At 38.6% G+C, this 23,596-nt stretch overlaps 2 protein-coding genes across 9 annotated transcripts in view; both read left to right on the forward strand.

Moving 5' to 3' along the window:
* Positions 1–23,596, forward strand: part of R3hdm1 (R3H domain containing 1) — a 122,204-nt gene that overhangs the window by 18,995 nt on the left and 79,613 nt on the right. For 7 of the 8 annotated variants that reach the window (XM_051147305.1, XM_051147309.1, XM_051147312.1 and 4 more), the window contains exons 2-3: positions 14,030–14,238; positions 16,489–16,699. In XM_051147305.1, the coding sequence (XP_051003262.1) occupies positions 16,529–16,699 (171 nt within the window). In that variant the 5' untranslated portion in view covers positions 14,030–14,238; positions 16,489–16,528. Of the gene's footprint in view, positions 1–6,868; positions 6,973–14,029; positions 14,239–16,488; positions 16,700–23,596 lie in introns of those variants that run through there. The other variant, XM_051147306.1, reaches the window with a different exon arrangement.
* On the forward strand, positions 323–1,384 carry LOC127190356 (very-long-chain 3-oxoacyl-CoA reductase). The gene has a single exon (XM_051147315.1). The coding sequence runs from the start codon at positions 347–349 to the stop codon at positions 1,286–1,288; it is 942 nt and encodes a 313-aa protein (XP_051003272.1). The 5' UTR covers positions 323–346; the 3' UTR covers positions 1,289–1,384.

The following is a 23,596-nucleotide window of genomic DNA, read 5'->3' on the forward strand; positions in this document are numbered from 1 at the left end:
CAGCTCAGGACTTAACACTTAATCTATTTATACCTCTGTCTTTTCCATTTTGATAATGTCTCTTTGGGAGGTTATTTATTATAAATACTAAGAAGTCTTATACCTAGCTAGTGTACTACACATTTTTAATTGATAGCAAAAATAGAGGAGCAATGCGTTATCAGGCACTCAGATCTCTTTACTGTAGCTGCAGGCTAATTATCTATTCAGCAGGGAGGAAACACTGAGATCCTGATACTGATGCTCGGTAGAATAGTGCACACTTAGCCTGCACAGAGCTGTGAATTCAGTTGTAGACCCAAGAAAAAATTTTGTGACGGTTGGTAGTGGGGCCTAGTCGTGAGCTATGGAGGATCGCGCTCTCCCGGCGGCCGGCTTCCTATACTGGGTGGGCGCGAGCACCGTGGCCTACCTGGCCCTACGCGCCTCGTACTCGCTCTTCAGGGCCTTCCAAGTGTGGTGCGTGGGCAACGAGGCCTGGGTCGGCCCGCGGCGCGGAGAATGGGCAGTTGTTACAGGTGGCACTGATGGAATTGGAAAGTCATATGCAGAAGAGTTAGCAAAGCATGGAATGAAGATTGTTCTGATCAGCAGGTCCCAAGATAAACTGAATCAGGTTTCCAGCGACATCAAAGAAAAATTCAAAGTTGAAACAAGGACCATTGCTGTCGACTTTTCATTGGATGATATTTATGACAAAATTAAGACAGGCCTGTCTGGTCTTGAAATTGGCGTCTTAGTGAACAACGTGGGGATGTCATACGAGTATCCGGAGTACTTTTTGGAAGTTCCTGACTTGGACAATACCATCAAGAAACTGATAAATATTAATATACTTTCTGTTTGCAAGGTGACACACTTGGTGCTGCCTGGCATGGTGGAAAGATCTAAAGGGGTGATTCTCAACATCTCCTCTGCCAGTGGCATGCTCCCGGTTCCACTGTTGACAGTCTACTCTGCAACCAAGGCTTTTGTAGATTTCTTCTCTCAGTGCCTCCATGAGGAGTATAAGAGCAAGGGCATCTTTGTGCAAAGTGTCCTCCCATTCTTTGTAGCAACAAAAATGTCAAAAATACGTAAGCCAACTTTGGATAAGCCCTCTGCCGAGACATTTGTGAAGTCTGCATTTAAAACAGTAGGCTTGGAGTCCCGAACCAATGGATATCTGATCCACTCTCTCATGGGCTCAATACATGCAAGCTTGCCTCGTTGGATTTATTTTAAAATAGTCATAGGTTTAAACAAGTCTTTGCGGAATCGCTACCTGAAGAAAACCAAGAAGAACTAAATGCTGATGAGTCATTGAGCCCCTTGGCCAATACACACACACTCACCTGGAGTACCTGCCTGTCCCCAGAGGCTCTGCTGTTGTTTCACTGATTACTAATATGGCATAATTGTAGGGAAATAAGCTCCTTTTAGAGGCTCCTAACACATATCTGGATACAACTAGGAGTAATTTGAAGTTTAATGTAAATCTTACCAACTGTATGTAGAATACTTCGACAGAAGACAGAGATAGACCCAGAACCCGTCTGGCCCAGAGTGCCAATGATCACCTTATATTTTGTCTGAAACCTACTATCAAGTGTAATGGCCAGCTACTTTTTTATTTGTTTAACATTAGAGACAATGGGGCTTAGTTGATTAGTTGTGTATGGGTGGACACAATGCAACTTACATGGGTTTCTGTAAGGTTTCTAAATGTATGTTCCAGCTTATGTAATTATATGGAACTGTTTTTCTCAAAAGTAACTAAGACATAAAGAGAATTGAAATACGGAGTTTTTTTCTAACACATTAGTGCACAACATGTTATTCTTATAACACATTTTACGTCTGCTCTGTTTAAATGTATATGAATATTGAATGCTATTCTGACTGAAATGTAAAGATATAAGTGGGCCAAAGTGAACATCAAGACCAGCAACATCCTGTTGTGCCACTCGGTCCCAGGAAAGCAGCCTTTGTGGAGCCCCATCCTCTTTATGTCTGCACTGTACCTGTACTGCTCACTCGGAACAACAAACTTTCTTGGTAGTGATGAATCAAGGAAACTTGTTCTAAGTTGGTGTTCCATTCGAATCCATTTATCTGCTTTTAATAAAAGATGATGAGACTGTGAAAAAAAAAAAAGAAAAAAGAAAAGAAAAAATTTTGTAAAAATTGCTACATGGAGCCTGGCAAGATGGCTCAGTGGGTAACTCACATTGTATGATGAGAAAATCGACTCTACAACTTGTCCACATTGTGAACAAATGAATGAATATTGGGTGGGAATAGCTACATTACATCAAGTTATGTCTTAAGATAACTAGAGAGTCATTTTAACTGGACATGGGTCTGACAAGATGGGGGAAGAAATCTAGGAAAGAATCTTCTTGGCTCACTAGTCAAGTGAACTCTACTTCATGTGGTCATATTCCTTCATGTTTTTGATACTCATTTCCAAGCCCTCAAATGAGTAAAGAGTAAACAAGCCAGCATGTGAAGCCAGGTTTGCTGAGGCCAGCTCCCAGGTACTGTGGCAGGCACTGTGGGTTTGAATCTCCTTAGCTAGTTAACCTCACTACCAACCGGCTTACTGTAAAACAGGGATCTGATGCCCAAGTTTCAGGTATTGAACTATAAAGGTGTAGAATAGAAGATTTCTGAGATGTTATCTAATTAAATACCTACTGTGCTTCTGTGTTATTTCCTGTCAAAGCATTGTACTACAGATTTATGTGTTAAATAAGAGTTCAACAAACTGAGACTCAAGACCTTGTACCCATACTATTTATTGACAGTTATTAGGAATCTGTGTTTTTATTGAGTATATTATGTTGCTTGAAAAATGAAAAGTAAGTGAAAAAATTTTCAAACTACTAAAGTGTCTGCTTATTGTGTAGGAAGTCCTCATTTTGGTCTCTATAATACAGAAAACAAGAAAAGAAAATAGACTACAGGAAGTAAAATTTTTCCTTCCTTTTGGGCGTTATAATTTCCTGTTTGGTAAAACAGACATTTAGGGGATGAGGGATAAGATTCCAGAGTTTAAATGCCTTGTCCATCCTTTGGGTTTCCATACTGTCTACAGCACAGGATGCCAGCTGGGTAGACTGGCATACTGTAGATAGTAGAAGATGCACAGAAGGGGCAGCATTGCCTTTAGGCATGTGGTATGGAGACCCTTTCCTTAGCGGGACAATGCTGCATGCTTTATTTGTAGACTTAAAAGTGAAGTATTTTTACTTCAAACTTATTTCAAAAGTAGAGTGCACATATGCTGGTAGGTATTGCTATATAATGGTCTATTTGTCCATATAACATTGTGAAAGAAAAAAAACAATAATCTTGGAGTTGGTTTGCAGTACACACACATTAAAAAAAAAGAATCCTAATAAATATACCCTTACGTTTAAAAAACTTTTTGAATTAATAAATACAGGATTTTGCCAAAGTTGAAGGAAAATTCTGAGTTCAAAACCAGACTGCGCTATATAACAAGGTTACCAGGGAGTGGGCCTACTGGGAAAGTTTTTTTGTGTGTGTGCACATACATACACACACACACACACACACACACACACGAAAACAAACAAACAAACCATTTACTCCTATTTCTTTCTCCCACCACCACCTCTTTCCACTCCTGTTTCTTTCTCCTCATTTCCACCCTCTATTTTTATCATACCCGTATCTTTAACACAATGTTAAGGAAATTTAGCATTGGTATAATAGTTTTAAATATACTAACTATATTTATAGCATCTCTTTCATTCCACAGTTACCCTCAATTTTAAAAATATCTAAAATCCAATCAACTGCAATGCTTTAGATTTGCTTCCATGTCTCTTTTAGTCTTTTGTAGTCTTTCGTTTTTATAAAGTATACACGCATGCACACACACACATTTTTGTATTTGTGAGACTATCTGCATGTATGTCTGCATGCCAGAAGAGGGCATTGGATCCCATTATAAAGGTTGTGAGACTCCATGTGGATGTTGTGAATTGAACTCAGGACCTCTAGAAGAGTAAGTACTCAGAGTTCTTAACTGCTAAACCATCTCTCCCAGGCCCCTAGAGTTTAGTTTAGGCTAACTTTCTTAAAGAATAGCGAATAGAGGCTGGAGAGATGGCTCAGCGGTTAAGATCACTGGCTGCTCTTTCAAAAGTCCTGAGTTCAATCCCCAGCAACTACATGATGACTCCCTACCATCTGTAATGGTATCTGGTGCCCTTTCCTGGTGGGCAGACAGGATGTTGCTTATATAATAAATAAGTAAATCTTTTAAAAAAATAAAGAACGGCCAGTAGTCTAAATTGTATTATTACATATTAATATAAATAGATTATTACATATTTCAGGATAAATACAGCATAAATGACTGTATTACATCAGGAGGCATAAAACAACTACCTTTAAAAAAAGATTTATTTATTTATTACATATGCAGTGTTCTGCCTACATGTATGCCTGCATACCAGAAGATAGCACCAGATCTCATTATAGATGGTTATAAGCCACCATGTGGTTACTAGGAGTTGAACTGCTCTTAATTGCTGAGCCATCTATCCTGCACCCTCATAGTAGAGACTGTCTTGTCTGAGGAATTTCACACTAATTTGTCTACACCTTCTTCACAATTCTCATTCCTCCATTGTGCCATCCTTTATCATGTATGTTCTGTTCAGCTCTTTTAAAGATAGAAAAATCAAATGCTAGCCTAAGTTCCCCCAAAGCAATCATGCCAGCCCATTCCCCACCCCCCACCCCAGAAATAGTTGCTGCTTCTAACCAAAGGCACAACTGATTTTTCTAAGGTGAAATCCATGTTCTTATGGTAAGCATAATGTCAAGGCAACTTCAAAATTACAACAGAAATTTATTATGAAACAGATGGACACACTGACATATATAATAAAATGAAGCAAGCCACTTACATTATGGGAAAAACTAAAATGAGTTCTTCTATGCTTTAATGATTCTACTTCTCTTAAAGATTCAAAAATGAATAGGTTTTATATAGGTCTGAATTAGTGAAATATCATAATAAATCATTTTCAGATAGTTTTATTATTGTCAAGTAGAGGCTTCTCACTAACTAGAAAAATGGTTAGCTGTTGATAGTGACCCTCCGTGATGTACAGTGCTTGTTTAGCAGTCTCAGCACTGGGGGGCAAGCAAACCCCAGTAATAAACAGCCCCTACTCAATCTTTAATTTGTATGACACAGAACGTATTTTCAGTGCTATATCAGTAATTACCTAACTTGGCTTTGCTATCCCATCACTTTAAAGCTGATTTAGAAACTTTCCTTTTTTCCCCTGTCTTATTTCTTTTATGAGTTGTCTGATCATCTTTGTTGGATAATCAGAGAAAAGTTTGTGGGTTTATATATATTTAAGACTATGAAGCTGAGCCAGAGCCTGTTTTTTGGGGGGGAGAGGAGGTGGAGAATGGAGGCTGGAAAAATATAATAGTAAAATAAGAAATATAAGTGTATTATAACACCTTCCCTGCTGATCTCGTAGACTGTAAGATTATATACTTCCTAGAAGACATTTTAGTAGCAAGGAAAATTCTGATTTCTAGCTAGTGGTGCACAAGTTTTTTCTTCAATTAGTGCGTATAATATATAAGCATTGCCTGGTAGGCTCCTTAGAGCATTTCTGCGTGCTTGTGGAAATATGATCCTTGTTTAATAGAAGAGGAAGCTAAGGTAGATGAGAATAAAAAGACTTGTTCAGTTATTCAGTGTTTTACCTAAGAGACGAAAAGAATTTTCTTCATTTTATTTTTGTCTTTTCATGCTTAATGAATACTGAGTTTCTTTTCATTTGATTCCTTTTCTTCTAAATCATCCTTGGGCTAAAGTAGATAGTGAGCATCTGGCAGCCCCTGACATATCCTTTGTCATAGTTCTGTCACTGTCTCCATCTATTGGTATAAAGAAGTAATGCTCTTTCCTAAGTATGCAAGCTCTTTTAATTTAAGCAGCAAGGAATTGTACTCTAAATGCATTTTCGTGTGTGTGTGTGTGTGTGTGTAAAAGTTATTTTGAAGATGCTGAAATGTCGATGAGTTGTCAGTGTGCTCGCATGTGTGTGTGTGTGTGTGTGTGCATGTACGTGCGTGTGTTTGTCTTTGTCTTTTAATGATATTAGATAGTCATGTAAATTTTATATATATTCTAGGCAGATGTGGTGGTACACACCTTTAATCTCAATACTCAGGAGTCAGACTCAGGCAGATTCTGTGAGTTCGAGGACAGCCAGAACTACATAGTGAGACCCCGTCTTGAAAAAACAAAACCAATCCCCCCTCCAAAAAATTATGTATATTAACAATACCAGGTTCTTTTTTGTTTTTTCGAGACAGGGTTTCTCTGTGTGGCCTTAGCTGCCCTGGACTCGCTTTGTAGACCAGCGATCCACCTGCCTCTGCCTCCCGAGTGCTGGGATTAAAGGTGTGCACCACCACGCCCAGCAATACCAGGTTCTTTATTTTATTCTTTAGAAAATATGATCATCTTACCTTTTTTGCATCACGATGAGATCAGGTATCATGGTGCAAAAAAAATATTTTAATAGCAAGAAATCTCCCAAGTCCTGACAGTCTTTGCAGATTCAGATTCTTGGCTTTTAACATCACTGCTTCTGACTTGCTAATGAAGAGCTCAATATAGCTTCTGATGCATTCCAGTTATTCTGGGTGGTGACTGGCTAGAGAAGTACTGACATCACAACATAGAGCTGTTGATTTCTTTTGTCTCTTAGTCCTCAGTAAGTGCTTTATTCTGCTCCTGGTGCCAGATTAATCAGAGAGAGACAGACAGAGAGGGAGAGAGAGAGAGAATGAGAGAGAGAGAGAGAATGCATAGGCACTCAGCTCTGTAGAGAAGCAATGCAGAGTGTCAGTGTATAGACGCTATGGAAGGTGTGCCTTCAGTAACTGTATGATGAAGCAAATGCCAGTACAATGAAGGTATGTGACTCTGAACTCATTTTTAAATGCATATAAAAGATAATAAAAAGATAGCTTATTATTTGTGTTTACTGGTACCATAATTTTATTAATGATACATGCAATGAAATCAAAATTAGGGCATTTAAAAATAATTCTTTTTACAAAGATGTATGTGCATTTATATGGATAAGAGTCATGTACATCTACAGTAGTACCAGTTCCTCCCTACACTTTAGATTTTCAACATTTCTTTTATCATGTAGATAGAGTGATTTACCTGTGTGCGTGCTGATTTGTACTTAAATATTACAAAACAAATTGTCATTTGAAAAAAAAATCTTGTTCACGTTCATTTTAAAATAGACTGCATTGTCTTGTTCAGTTTTTAATTTTCATTATGGAATAAATATTGAATGAGATCCTCGTTGGAAATGAAGAAACTAAGTACTTTAACTCTCAAACCCCTGTTGATATTTGTGCCCTTGATTGGGAAAGGTGTAGATAAATTTTTAAAGTACTTTGCAAAAAAACTTAGATCTGTCTTTTCTATGATTGGCACAATGAAATACCATGTTGCAAAAAAAAGAACAAATATCAGTCCAACTCTTAATTGTTTTTGTTTGTTTGGTTTTGTTTTGTTTTATTTGGTTTTTCAAGACAGGGTTTCTCTGTGTAGCTCTGGCTGTCCTGGACTTGCTTTGTAGACCAGGCTGGCCTCAAACTCTTACCGGAAATTAGTTGAAGTTCTAATAAGATTCGCAATTGCTATGATATTTTTAAACATCTCCTCTTGTATAACAGTTCTTTTGTTTTTTAAGAAATAACTCTTCAGTTTTAGAGAACATAGGGGGAAAAATCACTAATCACTAATGGCAGTCTATGAATACTGAGTATCATCTTTCTTTTTCCTATTGTTTCTCCAGTTCTCAACTGGGTTCCTAATTCAGTTCATAAATACACTAATACCTATTATTGAAACTAGTCTTTTATCAGGTGTATCATTTCAATCTTGTGCTTGGACAATAGCACCAACATTTCTTTTTTTAAGCTTCAGATTTTAAGTTTTTATATTTAAAACTTGAAAAAAAATTAAAACGAGCAGTCCTTACCTTACATTCTTAACTGCCCTCACCTCAGCATCGTACTTCATCCTACCCCCTCCTAGTCCTTTGGGCTTTTTGTCTGTGGCTCTTCCTGCCTCTTCTCTTGCCTTCGTCCCCCTCTGCCATCTTTTCCATGTTGTCTCAGGCTCTGTCATCAGGAAGCTGTCCATCCACTTGGTGTCTTACTCTTTCTCTCTCTGATTAATTCTATATTTATTTTTCCTCTCCTGTTTTCCCCTCCTCTCTTTTCTCAAAATTCAGTCTTCTTTTTCCTTTCTCTTTCCCTCCTTCTCCCTCTCTTTTCCTTTTAGTATCTGATCTGCTTGTTTCTTGACCACTGTCTGTGATTGTGTGCTTCTTCCTCGCTCCTAGTGCCCTCCTCTGTCTTGCTCCCAGTTAAGTCTGTACCTCCGGGCTCTGGCTACTATACTTTTGGGGTTTTTGGTTTTTCCATCCCTCCCTCTCAAGGCTCTCTTCTCCCCATTGCTTTATATATAAGATTTCAATTTTCATTGACTGTAAAAGTGCAGCTGATTTTAATCTGATTTTGTTGCTGCTGTTTGGTCAGCAGGAGTTAGTGGTTGCATTTTAATTTATGTTAAATTCTGTTCTCTTTCAGATTACTAGGTAAAGAGTTATGATCTTAAGGTTATATATTTTAAATAAACTGATTTTTAGCCTTTGTTCATTTTTTTTTTTTAGAACTTCATGCTTGAGACATTGTAATCAGATTGAACTTATTGCATATTTAAAATATGTAATAATGTATTTTAAATGCTTTGTCTTCCCTGTACATGGTCAGGTCATTTAAGAGACAAGTCTTTCTCTTAATTTTTTTCTATAACTTTTCAGGGTTGTAGAAATCAATTAAAAATCAACACACTATAATTAATTCCCTCTTCATAATTATGCAGTTTGTTATTAATAAATTTGTATTTTTCAATACTTCTATGGCCTTTTTATGTGTTTATTTTTTGAATGTATCACAGTGGGTGTATGCTGACATTTTCTTACTAATTTGTGACTTTTAATTTTGAAGTAACTAAAGAGTCAGGGGATGTTGTAGAAGTAAGTCGTACAGAGAAGTTTCATTGCAGAGGTTTGTTTCACAAGTTTTTTTTTAATGTTATGCTTAAAGATATTAAGGAGTGAACTCAAGGCCTCATGCGTGCTAGACAAAGTACTCTGCCATTACCTTCATCTCCAGCTTTTTTTTTTTTTTAATTAATTTTTAGTCAGAGTCTTGCCAAGTTGCATAGGCTAGCTTCATATTTACTGGATAGTCAATCACTGCTCACAGTCATCCACCTGTCTCTGCCTATTGGATGCTGGGAAAAGCATGTGCCACAGCTCCCAGCTTTGTAACAAGATTTTAAAATACCACAAAGCAAAAAAGTCCACTTAGCATTTACCTGTATACAAAATACTAAATCATTTAGGCCTTGCAACAGTTATAATATTCCCATTCTGTTACGTAAAGCAATTAAGACAACAGTTTGTTGAAAGTATACTATCTATTAATAGTGTCATGATGGCTTTGTGAAACCACGTATGTCTTACCACAGCAGAAAATAAGGGAAAGGTTTTATGTGTGTTCAAGAAACAGATTTAGAAGATGAAAATTCTTTCAAAGTTGAATTAAATGCAATTTTCACGTATAACCCCTTTCCCTGCCCCATAAAATATAGCACTTAATACTTCTACATTCTTTTGATGACTCTACTGCTTTATTACTGTCTCTGCTATATGATTAGGTCCTCAATGTGGGGAGTATGAGGTGAAGGTGAAATTAGATCCCTGTCAAAAATTGTCTCGGTAAACCTTATGATACTTCTGTTGCTAATCAATACTCATTTCAATTGATTTGGGTTAATTTGATACAAAATACAACCTGACCATTCCTAATCCCCATTTCCAAAATGCTAAATAATCTTTCTGAATGGCAAAATGGTGCTATATAGGAAATTCTACACTTCATCTTATGTCAAAGTCAAAATAAAGATAGACTAAAACTATAAATAAAACACTCTCCAGACCCGGTAGATAGATATATAGAGAGACAGGCAGGCGGGCGGGTTGGTTGGGTATATGCACATGTATATGCAAATGTGATCTTTTAAAATTATGTGTGTATATGCCTGCTTGTCTGTATATGCACCATGTTTGTTCAGGTGCCCAACCTGAATAAGGCATCAGAGCCCCGGGAGTGGGAATTGCAAGTCATTGTAAGTCAGTCGATGTGCATGCTGGGAATTGAATTTAGGTCCTCTGCAAGAGCAGCAAGTATGCTCCAAGACATCTCTTCAACTCCAAAATATGATAAGTATTTTTTAAATACAAAACACCACTGGTCTCTAGCGTTTTTAACAAAAGCTGTTCAGTCTGTAGTTACCCCCTAAATTCTTCTAAGTCAGAGTTCTACAAAAGTAAATCTCGCTGGGCGTGGTGGTGCACGCCTTTAATCCCAGCACTCTGAGGCAGAGGCAGGGGGATTGCTGTGAGTTCAAGGCCAGCCTGGCCTACAAAGTGAGCCCAGGACAGCCAAGACTACACAGAGAAACCCTGTCTTGAAAAACAAAACAAAACAAGAAACAAAAAAAAAAAAAGAAAGAAAGAAAGAAAAAAAGGAAATCTCAGTAAATTTAATGGAATGTCAAAGAAGCTCCGTTAATATCTCGGTACGCAGCCCTGCCTTCTCACTTGAGTAGAGCAAGTTTATTTGAATATAAATATATATTTCTTTGTTCTTAGTTCTCCAGATGCTTATATGTGACTAGCATATAAAGTGTATACGTATATTGTGTGCAAGATCAGGTTTCTCTATACATTTCAAGCTGGTTTCAAAATTGCTGTCCTGTCATAACCTCCTAAGTGCTAGGATTACAGATAGGCACCAGTAGCTCATGCTTTATACATGAGTGTTATAAAATGGTGTGCATTGTGTAGTGTATAAATATGTCACAAGTAATGCTATATAAACATGACATTTATACAGATATATGCATTTTATTATGTAGTATGCATGTTTTCTAATGTATTTACATGTCTATATAGCTAATATAAATCTATTCATGTACATTTATATAATATACATGCAGGAAGTAAAAAGTAAGGCTTGTTAAGATTTATGTAGCATTTGTGACAAACCATGAACCCCTAAAATTACATGTAGTCTGTGAGTCTATGTGTGGAAGGAAGCACCTGTACAAGGCTCTATCTGACTAGGAAGCTCTTGATTTTACTAAGATTTTCAAGAATTTGTCATGGTCCAAGAATCGCCACTTTAACTGGTTTATAAATTAATGCTAAGTCTGATATTGTTAACTTTTATCATTTACTTATTTTCAAATGTTCCAAGGAGTGGCTGGTGCCTAGAATAGCAGACACTCCTACAGATACTACAAGTGCTTCTCAGGAGGATTTGTTGGTCACCTAAGCAGGCTCTCATGTAGTCCAGGTGGGCCTTGAGCTCTATGTGTGGTTGAAGGTGACTTTGAACTTGTGCTTTTCCTTCCTCCCCTCACCACCACACCCACTGTATAGACTGTATAGAACAGTCTACCTACTAAGGCCATAGTCAGAGACCTGTGATAACTGAGCGCATGAGATTTTAAATTTCCCCACAGGGTCACCAGGGGAAAGTAACAGAACATTTTATTGTCCTGCTACTTTACAGTTAAACCACAGCTCTCCTTACCAGGTAGACAGTGAGCAACAACAAAAGTTGTTCAGAGCATGAAACAGTTTGTTTGAGTTCAGAAAAACATGTAAATAAATGCCAGTAAGCACATACTAAATATTAACAGAGTAGCCCTTTTCCAGAGCTTTCCCAGGGCAGACCAGTTTAAACACAATTGCCTGACATACACTATGCATTATATCTGGGAAAGCCTGAAAGCAAGGCAGAAGGCCAGATCCAGACTCAGGGTACACTAACCAGTTTAGGTTCTATAGCTATGTCCTGACATCCAACAAGAATAAACATGTTTTATAAATCATATGTAAATGTTTGTCATAGAAAGCAAGAAATCAGATCCAAGAACAATCCAGGAAACAAAATGCACCTTAGGTTTTAAAAAAAAAAAAAGCCGTCTGCTTTTTTTGCCTGGAGCCTCTCTCATAGTTCCCCAAGGCATTGTTCACCACATGACTGCTGTGTTCTCACACCAGGCTCACAGTAAAAATGACAAAGTTTAGATGGCAAAAGATGCATCTAAGATATAACTATAATAATTAATAATGTAATAAAATTTTATTTTTTAAAAAAGTTGAGAGGTATAGTTTCTCAGCTGGGTGGTGGTGGCACACACCTTTAATTCCAGCACTTGGGAGGCAGAGGCAGACGGATCTCTGAGTTCAAGGACAGCCAGGGCCACAAAGAGAAATTCTGTGTCAAAAAACAAAAACAAAAAAAGAAAGCTGTTTCTATCAGTGTTTTATAATGTGTAATATGTTCCTGACTGGGCATCTATGTTAATATTGTCATGTCCCCAAAACTCTCAGGACAAATGGCTAACTGTGGTGCCTGTTAGCATAGCAAAGTGCATGCTAGCCCCCAGGCTCTCTCAGCCATCCTGGCTCTTCTCACCTGCCCCTACCCTAACCTCCAGCTCATGGGCTTCTCTTCTTCCTGTTTCTCATTCCTATATGACTCTGCCATGTCAGACATACACCCTTACAGTCACTCTAACTCTTGCCGCCCTCCTCTAAAAATCCATTTTTCCCTTTTACTAGAAATATGGAGAACAACTCATTTTGCCAAGTGGGAAGTAGCTTTCCAAGTCCCTGAATGAACGTTGGCTTTTGTCTAATGACCAGAAATTGAAAAAAGGAGTTCTTCATCCATATATTTGCTGATGGGTGTCTAGGCTGCTTCCAGTTTGGGGCTATTATGAATGAACAGAGTACCAATGGACATGGATGGGCAGTTGTCTCTGGTAGGATGCAGAGCCCTTTGAGTATATTCCAAGGGTAGTCTAGCTGAATCTTGAGGTAGCTCTATTCTCATCTTCCTGAGTAACTGCTACATGACTTTCATAGTGGCTGTACAAGTTTACACTCAGTCTAGCAATGAATGAGTCTTCCACTTACATTACATTCTTGCCAGCAGGAATTGTCATTTGTTTTATTGATCTTGGCTATTCTTTACAGATGTAAGATGAACTTTCAGGGTAATTTTGATTTGCATAAATGCTTCTATGGATTTAATACAATATGGTACGAATTTGAGCATCAATTTTTTAAATAGATGTCACTTAAAATTATTACACCATTTATATATGTTTATTTTAGTAGATACAATGGATTTCTTTGGAAATGTTGTTTATTATTATTAAAACTACAGGATATAAAATTGTTTTTAGAATTGTTTTTTGTTTTGTTTTGTTTTTGAGACAGGGTTTCCCTGTGTAGCCCTGGCTCTCCTGGACTCACTCTGTAGGCCAGGCTGGACTCGAACTCACAAAGATCCACCTGCCTCTACCTCCTAAATGCTGGGATTAAACGTGCATGCTACCACTGCCCTGCTCAGAATTACAGTTTTGTTTTTGATTTTGTTTTTTTGATTATTATGTGTGCAGTATTCTGCCTGTATGTACACTGGCGTGCCAGAAGAGGGCACCAGATCTCTGTATAGATGGTTGTGAGCCACCATGTGGTTGCTAGGAATTGAACTCAGAACCTTTGGAAGGGCAGCCAGTGCTCTTAACCTCTGAGTCATCTCTCCAGCCCCAGAATTACAGTCCTAAGTCCATAGTTACAACTCTAGGTGAAACCATAGTTTTTGGAGTTTTAATATGATTCATGAAATGGAGCTACCGTCTTCCCTGCTGCACTAACCATATTGCATATCTGTTCCTTTCTCTTCCTTCCCCTCTATGCCCTTTAGATCAGCTCTGTAGGCTCTGGTGACTCCTTTTGGTTTATAAAATTTTTTTTAATGTTTTATTTTGTTGCTGTTGTTTTCCTTTTAGGCCACTGAAAGGTATGATATATTTGATCCAAGACAGTCCATTTCAGCCCAGGAATCTACAGTGGTGACAAGGACATGGGACTCCTCCCGCCAGATTACTGTTGGTTCAATACAATTGACATCCTGGCTGACAACTGTGAAAAGGAACCTTGGGTTATTTTATTTTATTTTTGTGGAACACCACAATCCCAGATCCATAGGGCACATCAGGTAATGTTCCTATTTCTTTGGGTAGCCAATTTTCTTTACAGTTCATTCAAAGGGAATAAAGGAGCCTGATATCTTCCTTAGCCAATTTACCTTCTCTCCACTTTGCAACCTGAATTGTTTTCAGAATGAGCCAATGAACTTCTGGTTTCTGATCAAATTACAGAAGATACTCTGCTTGCTTGCTTACACCACAGTCTTGCCAAACTTCTCTTACTCCAGATCTCCAGTGGGTTATCCCCTCCCTCTGCCAGATGCTGGACTGCAGCCCAACCCGAATAAGATGCGTTTTTTGGTTTTGTTTTGTTCTTATTTTTTGAGACAGGGTTTCTCTGTGTTATCTTGGCTCTCCTGGACTCACTTTGTAGACCAGGCTGGCCTCTAACTCACACTGATCCACCTGCCTCTCAAGTGCTGGAATTAAAGGTGTGTGCCACCATGCTCAGCTTTGTTTTTATTTTTAAATTTAGAATAGTCTATGTATGGTATTATAAATATTTTTTTCAACTTTCAAATGTACTTACTTGCATTTAACTGTAAAACATTTATGGAGGGTGAGGGAAGAATTTTCCAGTTTGTTAAAGAGAAGACTTTATTATAAAAATTGTCAAAGTACAGAAAAACTATAAGAATTTTACTCATATGCCAAGCATTCTTTGATCTTTGTGGGTTTGATCATTTATTTTTTATTAATTAATTTATTTATTTATTCACTTTACATTCTGGTCATAGCCCCTTCCCTCCTCTCCTCCCAACCCTACCCTCCCTCCCCATTTCTCAGAAGAAAAAGTCTACCCCAGCATATCAAGTCGCATCAGGACTGAGTTGGTACTCTTCCCCTGTGGCATGGCAAGGCAGTCCTGTTACGGGGAAGTGATGAAAAGCCGATAACAGAACCCACTCCCCTTTCTTTTCTTTCTTTTTCTTTTTTAAGGTTTATTTATTTATGTATACAGTGTTCTGCCTGCATGTGTACCTGCCTGCCAGAAGAGAGCACCAGATCTCATGATAGATGGTTGTGAGCCACCATGTGGTTGCTGGGAATTGAACTCAGGACCTCTGGAAGAGCAGACAGTACTCTTAACCTCTGAGCCATCTCTCCAGCCCCCCACTCCTCTTTCTAGTGGATCCACAAGAAGCCTGAGCTGCAACACATCAGCTACATCTATGTAGAGGATCTAGGTCTAGTCCGTGCATGGTCCTTAGGTTGGTGTTTCAGATTCCACAGGCCTTTCTGGGCCCTGGTTAGTTTGTTCTGTTGGTCTTGTGGAGTTCTTGTCACCTCTAGGTTCTCTTTCCCTTTCCCCCACCTTTCCGCTAGACTCCCTATGCGTCCCCCAATTTTTGGCTATGAGTCTCAGCATCTGTTTTGAACTGTTGCTGGGTGAAGCCTATCAGAGTTGTCCGCTGAGAGGCTTCTGTTGCAAGCATAGCAGAGTATCTTTAATAGAGTCAGGGGATGGCTGTCTTCTTTGGGGTGGGTCTTGGGTTGGGCCAGGCACTGGTTGGACAGTCCCTCAATATCTGCTCTATCTTTTTTCCCTGCATGTTTTGTAGGCGGGGTGAGTTTTGGACCAAAGTTTTTATGGTGGGTTGGTGTTCTCCCACCTCCACCAGGAGCCTTGTCTAGTTAGAGGGCGTCCTCTTCAGTCTCCATTGCCCTGCTGCTAGGAGTCTCAGCCATAGCTCTCTGCAGATCCTCCCAGAGGCCTGTTCTCACTTAGGTCTCCAACTTGTCACAGAGAAGTCCCCTCCCGCAGTTTTTCTCTGCAGATATTCTGCCCTCCTGCCCCCACTCTTTCTAGGTCTTACTTTTCTGCTCCCTCTCCTACCCTGTTCCTTCACTTCAGTATAAGGGCAGTTTTTAAAGTACAGTTTTAGGAATCTAGGTGTAAACTGTGACAGGAAAACACATTTAGTGTATGACAGTAGTGAATACTCAGGGTCAGTAGGATTTAGGACAATGTTTATAGTATTTCTTTAGAGAAAAATACTTTACTGTCATCTGAGTAAATGTTTAAGCCATCATTTTCCATCTTGATATAGCCCGGGTCTCTTCTCACTGTATTGTGAAATTTTAAGAAACATCTATCCCAAAATGTTACACAGATCTTGAAGTCAAGAATTGTGCTTTTGCTTATGTGCGTTCAGCATTAATCTTGAAATATAGAAGTCTCTTAGTTAATATTATTCTGTAACTGAATGTAAAGAATGTTCCAGACTAAATGAAGATTACTTTTCTTTTTTGCCAAGGCTTCAAGTTCCCTGTAGAATTCTAAAATAACCTTTGCTAATGAGGATGTCTGATATTGTTATTATAAAAGATGAAACTGAAACAATGAAGGATTTGGAGGCAGAAGTAAAAGATACAACCAGAGTTGAAAATCTTATCAAATCAGAAAACTGTGGGAAGATTTTGGCAGAGAAGAATGAACACTGTATTGACAACAACATTGATTTGCAGGTAAGGAGAGTCTGTCGTGACTACAAGTGCCTGATGCTTGTGGGATAAGTGGGCTTCTTTTCATATGGAACTCACTTTCCACAGTTCTTTGTTTGTTTTTGTTTTTGCTTTTTGAGATAGGGTTTCTTTGTGTAACCCTGGCTATTCTGGAACTCTCTCTGTAGACCAGGCTGTCCTTGATCTCAGAGATCTACCTGCCTCTGCTTCCTGGGATTAAAGGCATGTGCCACCACCGCCCAGCCACGTTTCACAATCCTAAAAGGGCAAGTTGACCCTTGGGTACATATTTAATAGCTTATCTCTTAGTTATCTGGACAGCTTGCTGAGTCTTGGGTGTTTGGTTTACATATATGTATCACATGATGTGGGTCTTTAAATTTGGGTGTATCCAGTATGTTTTTATTGGCTTTCTACCTGTTCATGTCATCCTCCTCCTTCACTGTTAGTGCTGTAATTGTTCAGAATTTAACCTAGGAGCTTATAGAAGAGAGAGAAATAGAATGATCAAACCAAGCAGAAACAGCCCTCTAGAGGTTTCTCAATCGATCAGGCATTTCTTTTTTGGTTTTGAGACAGGGTTTCTCTGTGTAATAGCTCTGGCTTTCTTGGACTCACTCTGTAGACCACGCTGGCCTCAAACTCACGATCCGCCTGCCTCTGCCTCCCTTGTGCTGGGATTAAAGGTGCGCACCACCACTCCCAGCCCATCAGCCATTTCTGAGTAAAGAGATTTGTGGGGAATGGGCAGATCTTACCTAATACCTTAATTGCTGTGCATGCATAATAGTTGAGAGCCAACCATTGAGAAGGCTTTTAATTTCAGGCAGAGATACTTAGTTTCAAAAAGTGGCAGCTCAAGCTCTCAGGGAGAGTGTTCCAAGAGATAAGAGCACCAGAAAGGCTGGTGCCTGGGAGCCTCCTTTATACTATTTTGATGGTACATACAGCTAATGCCTACCTAGAGGAAGGGCACTTGAATTCTGTCTGTCAAATAGAAAGAGTTTGTGTTAATCTGAAATCTGCCACTAAAACTTATCCGAATGTCTTTAACATTAATGCTTTACTGTGTTAGCTTTTCCTGGCTAAAATAGATACCTAAAAACAACAACTTAATGAGGAAACAGTTATTTTGTCTCATCTTCAGAGGTTTCAGCTCATGTTTGGCTCACTCCAGTGTTTTGAGGCCTGTAGTAAAGCAGAACTACAGAGATGAAAGCATGGCATAGGAAAGCTCTTCACCTCATAAAGAAGTTAAAATAAAGCAGCCTTGGTCAAGATATACCCTCTAGTGCATACCCCATGTGACCCACTTCCTTCAACTAGACTCCACCCTCCTGATTATTTGAGTTGTGTATTTATCAATAGACTGTGAAATGGTTAGGGCAGAGCCCTTATCATCTAATTCATAGACACTCTTAGAGGTGTACTTTACTTAACATCCTGGGAGTCTCAAATCATTAAAGTTGAAAATTAAGATTAACCATCAGGAACTGGGAAGATTGCTCAATTGCTTACGTGTCTCCTATGCAAACACATGTCTCTAGCACCACTGTAAAAGCCCCAAGTGTGGAGGCATGTGTGTATTCTAGGTGCTTAGGTAGTGCAAGTAGACAAGAAAACCCATGGAGCTTGCTGGCCAACACAAAAGACTGTTCTTCGCACTGAGCGAGCATGTTGTTTACTATGAGTACTATATAGTGTATTGACTGTAAAGAGGAAAATATATATGGAGTTCATTTTATTGTAATCCACAAGTCTATTCTTTATCATTTCAAAGTTTTCCTTAAAAGTTATTCTGTATAAGAACGCTGACATTTCTTTTTCTTTTAAGAACAGGATAGCTTCGTTAACAATACCCAGCAAAGGACTTATTGTAGTTGAAATAACTTATATGGAAGACATTTAAGTAATAGAAAATCTAGAAAGTAATTTATTCTGCTTACATTAAGCATCAGTAAGAAATAATGGCTCAGTTTTAATCGCCTATCTTAAGATGATCATTAAAGCCAGCCTAAGTGATGTAGTAAGTCCTGTCAACTTAATCTGAATCTACTAGTAAGCATCGCCTTCCCTGTGGACCTTTAAGATACAGCCTGACATTTATATATACACAGTTCATACTAGACATTGGAAAGAACAAGCACTGTCTTCCTACTCCTATTCTCCAACACATACTGTTTATTAACAATAGGGTGGTTGTATCTGCATTTTGTTAGTAACTGTTATGGTGTAAAAGTGAGCTATTTTTTGGTTTCGGGTTTGTTTGTTTGTTGTTTGTTTGTTTATTCATTTATTTATTTATTATAGTTTTATTTTATGTGCATTGGTATGTAGGTGTCAGATCCTTTGGAACTGCAGTTACAGACAATTGTGAGCTGCCATATGGATGCTGGGGATTGAACCTGCGTCTTCTGGAAGAGCAGCTGGTGCTTTTAACCACTGAGCCATCTCTCCAGCCCAAGCTGGTTTTTGTTAACACATAATGTTATGGTATACCTGAAGAGAAGAACTCCCTAGAGGCTGGAAAAAGTCAACCACCAGTGAGGACCATCTTAAGTAGATTAGCTGGAAGAAGCCCTGACCTTCACTTGGTTTGAGTTTTTAAGGGCAATTATGATATATACAGAAAAGCTGCTCTGAACATCTGCAGTCAGCAAACATTGTTTATAGAAGCAGAGAGATAAGAGTTAAAAGGTCCAGCAGTTAACCTTTAGCTCAGGGTCACATTATATAGGAGTTGAGGGGCTGTTCCAGAGACTAGTTTTAGCACTTAAAGTATTCTTAGTAATACTTTCATGAGATAGTAGATCAGTAAACTACTACAATAAGCCTTTGTTTTCAGGTGCATAAATTTTATCTAATGTGTATGATTTTTTTCCACACATTTATCAATTAAAGTAGATAGTATGACATCTTAGTCCTGAATTACTTCAAAACAAACTGAAGGTACAGGTAGGAGACAACAAAGTAATGACAGTCTCACGAAGCTGTCAAGCACAACTCAGGAAGCCGTGGTCAGAAGCATGAAGCAGGAGGATGTGGAGTTTCAGGTCCACTTGGGCTACATTTGAAATTCAAGACTAGCATCGGCCACATAGTATAATCCTTTATCAGTGAAAAACAAAAGCAAAACACCTTGGGACATACCTGTTTCAACAATGTGAGTTGTAGAGTAGGCAACAGATATTTTTATTTTTAAGATTTATTTATTTATTTATGCGTACAGTATTCTGTCTGCAAGCCAGAAGAGGGCACCAGATCTCATTATAGATGGTTGAGAGCACAATGTGGTTGCTGGGAATTGGACTCATGACCTCTAGAAGAACAGCTAGTGCTCTTTACCTCTGAGCCATCTCTCTAGCCTCTACCCACCCCCTCCCTCCAGCAGATTTCTTAACTGATGAAACAAATGCAAAGTATAATAATTGTCAGGTCCAAAAGAAACTGGCTATCTGTGGTGCCTATTAGCATACCAAAGCACATACTAGCCTTCAGGTGCGCTCAATGTCACAAGTACCTGGTAGCAGAGTCCATGCTGCTGTCCTGGCTCTTCTTACCTCACCCCCCTGCCCTAAACTCTGCAGATCATGGGCTTCCCTCCCCCAGATTCCCATTCCCTTACAGCCCTACGATTTCAGTGTTATGTGCTCTTTGTCTTCCTCTCTTGGCCCCTTTTCTCATGCCCCTCTCTTTGATGTCCTTTGCCTTCACTTTGTGTGGCTTGTCTTTCATGGCTTGGCCCAGTCTGCTGGCCTTGTTCAGGTTGCTACTTTGTCTTTCTGCTGTGGACTCTTCCAGATGCCTCTGGCTTTACTCTCCCTCATATCTACAATAAAAGCCTTCCCCTCAACCATACCTCAAAGCAGTCCTGTCCTCAATTGATATACTATTATCTTTATAATCATTACTATTATCAATTATTTATGAGCTAAAGCATGGCCACACAGATTCTCAAATTTCTACCTTGCAACATAGAGTTCTTTCTTTAGTAATAAAGTTGTTGTTTCAAGAGAAGGTTTTCCTGTGTAGTCCTAGCTATTCTGGCCTTGATCCACCTGCCTCTGCCTCCTAAGTGCTGGAATTAAAGATGTGTGCCACCACTGCCCAGCTCTAAAATTTCAATTTCAACATAACTTTTGTCTTTTAAGCCTATTTATGTGGTTTGCTTTTACTGAACTTTATGAACATTAAAAAAATTCAACATTTTAAAACTTAAAATTCATATCCCAAAATACTCTTAATTATTTCTAGAATTTGATTTCAATTGACCTTGGGTCATATACAAATGTGGTATTGGCATTTGTAAGCATGGAGGTGAAGAAATGCTTGAATATAGCTTTTTTTGTTTTGTTTTGTTTTTCGAGACAGGGTCTCTCTGTGTAGCCTTGGCTGTCCTGGACTCACTTTATAGACCAGGTTGTCCTTGAACTCACAGCGGTCTGTCTGCCTCTGCTTCCTGAGTGCTGGGATTAAAGGCATGCACCACCACGCCCAGCCTGAATATAGTTTTTTCGATCGAGCAATTTTTACATATTCACCATTATAATGGAGAACTCTTGCCTTCGTTTAATATTTGGAATAATAAACCATGAGGCTGTGAGTTTCCCTGGGAGTGTTGCCTAAGTATCAAAGATCTTTGGATCTTTGACCATATTCTATGGCCTAAAGGATCAAGTACTAACATTCAATTTGTGTTTGTGTTGTCACTTTATTGACTTTTTTTCTTTCAGTTCTTTTGACTTTAAAAAAAATTGTTTTATTTTATTTTGATAGAAATTGCCATCCTGGCATTGGTTGTTTTCACTCCCCATTTTTACTGAGTACTTAATTCTTTCTACTCTTCCACATAATTGCTTTCAATTTTTACTGTTGTATAGAAGAACAGTGCAAATTAGTAATTTACAAGGTATGGTCTTACTTAGTCAAAAAGTTTCAACTATTATAGTTTATTTTGGTAATAATTGAATGAAAAGAAAAGAAATAAAAGAAACATGACTGCTCCTAGGTATGGTGGAGAAGAAATTTTATTATAAATATGTGGGAGAGCATAGCGAGAGTAGGGGCATCTGGGAGAGTCCAAAGTGGACATGACCCTGAGCCAGGACGTATGGAGAGAAGGGAGAGAGAGGAACCAGGTGTAGCAGCCAGAAGACCCAAAGAGAGAGGGGTAGCCAAAATGGTTGTATTCTACAGGAAAGGGCATTTGGGGGAAGGTATGCCAGCTAGTAGAGCCTTGTAACAGATAGGGACTGAGGGATGCTGGGAGAACCTGGAATCCAAGTCTGCTTTGATGTATTAAGTCAGCACCTTAGTCCTTGTCCCAGGATTGAAACCTAACAATAATAATTACTGATTGTAAATAAAAATAACTCCCTTCATGAAATAAGTTGAATTTCCTCTAAATTGAGTGATACTGGATTGGCAATTACTTTTATTTTAACACATAATATACACAAGAAGATTACTCTGATCTTCCTTAGTTTTTCTTTAAATTCTAGTAGGTGGTGTCTCTGCCAGTATGTTGTTTTCAGTTAAAAACTGAGAGTCCATTAAGAATGTTCTATAAACTGGGCACGGAGTTCATACTTGTAAAAGAGGCAGGTGGATCTCTGTGAGTTCAAGGCCAACCTGGTCTGCAAAGTGAGTCCAGGACAGACAAGGCTACACAGAGAAGCTGTCTCATAAACAAACAAAAAGAATGTTGTATATTTTGCACCCATTTGTTGACCTAGTTTCTGTCTGTTCTTTGGTGGAAACAGGATAAATTATATCAATTAATATTTGTCCTTCAACTTCCTAAATTCTAGTTCACTTTATGTTTCTCATTACTAATACGGAACTTAAAAGAGTTGCTGCTATATATTTTTCCTGTCAACATAAGGTTCTGATAAAGGTAGAATGTATTCTCCAGTAAATAAAATCCACTTTTAAAATTCTTTTGTAAAGAATCTCTACTTGAAGCTAAGTCTGTCTGCCAGACTGAAAAAGTCTATGTATGTGTGTGTGACATCTACTTTTATAAGCAGAAATCTTTGCTCTGTTATGTGTACAAGTGTGTGGGGGAGATTTTCTTCTATATATTATATAGTATGTTTCTGAAATGAAAAGAAATAAAGAATCTTATATAATAATGCCACTCTGGCATTTTACTTATATATTGGTATATTTGTTTTTTCTTGCTGTATAACAGATCAACACAAACTTAGGAGAGTTTAAATAACTCCCCATTAGGAGCTTACAGTGGACTCACCTGGGTATTCTGCTTAAGATTTTACAAATGGTGGGGGTGGGGGGAGAGTCAAGAGTGGTAGCCATGCTTATCCTCTTTGAGAGAACTGGGGGAGAACAGGGGTCAAGGTGCATTCCTTTTTCAGTAGACTTCAGTTCCAAAGTTGAATAAGGTCCCTGTTTTCCTGGGTGGTCTGTCTATCTTCAAAGCAAACAATGCATTTGAATCTCTCTAACTTGCCTGTTTTGACTTATCTTTTAAATGGCTTGTTTGATGGGCCAGACTCATCTCAGTCTTAAATCAGTATCTTAGGATGAACTGACTCAGAGTTTAGCTACTTCTGTAAAATCCCTTCATATCAGAGTCCAGCTTTGTGTTTGGTTGAGTTACAAAAGGATGGATGGGACTGTCTTTGGAATTCAACCTCCCATATCCATGTAACCTGTCACATAAGTGTATATAAGTGGAAGGGTACTGTACTGAGATTCGGAGGCTCTTAGGTTCAATTTGACTAATTTGCAACTGATTCTGGACTGTGAAGTCCTTAAGACCAGACAGGAACTGTATCTTTATTTCCCTTTCTTAGATGTGACTTACAGAAAGAGAAAAGCCCACTTGGCCAAGGTGAAAATAAGAGCAAGTAGAAACTAATCCACCTACGCACAAGG

The sequence above is a fragment of the Acomys russatus genome, chromosome 6, assembly GCF_903995435.1.
Source record: "Acomys russatus chromosome 6, mAcoRus1.1, whole genome shotgun sequence".
NCBI classification, from domain to species: domain Eukaryota; kingdom Metazoa; phylum Chordata; class Mammalia; order Rodentia; family Muridae; genus Acomys; species Acomys russatus.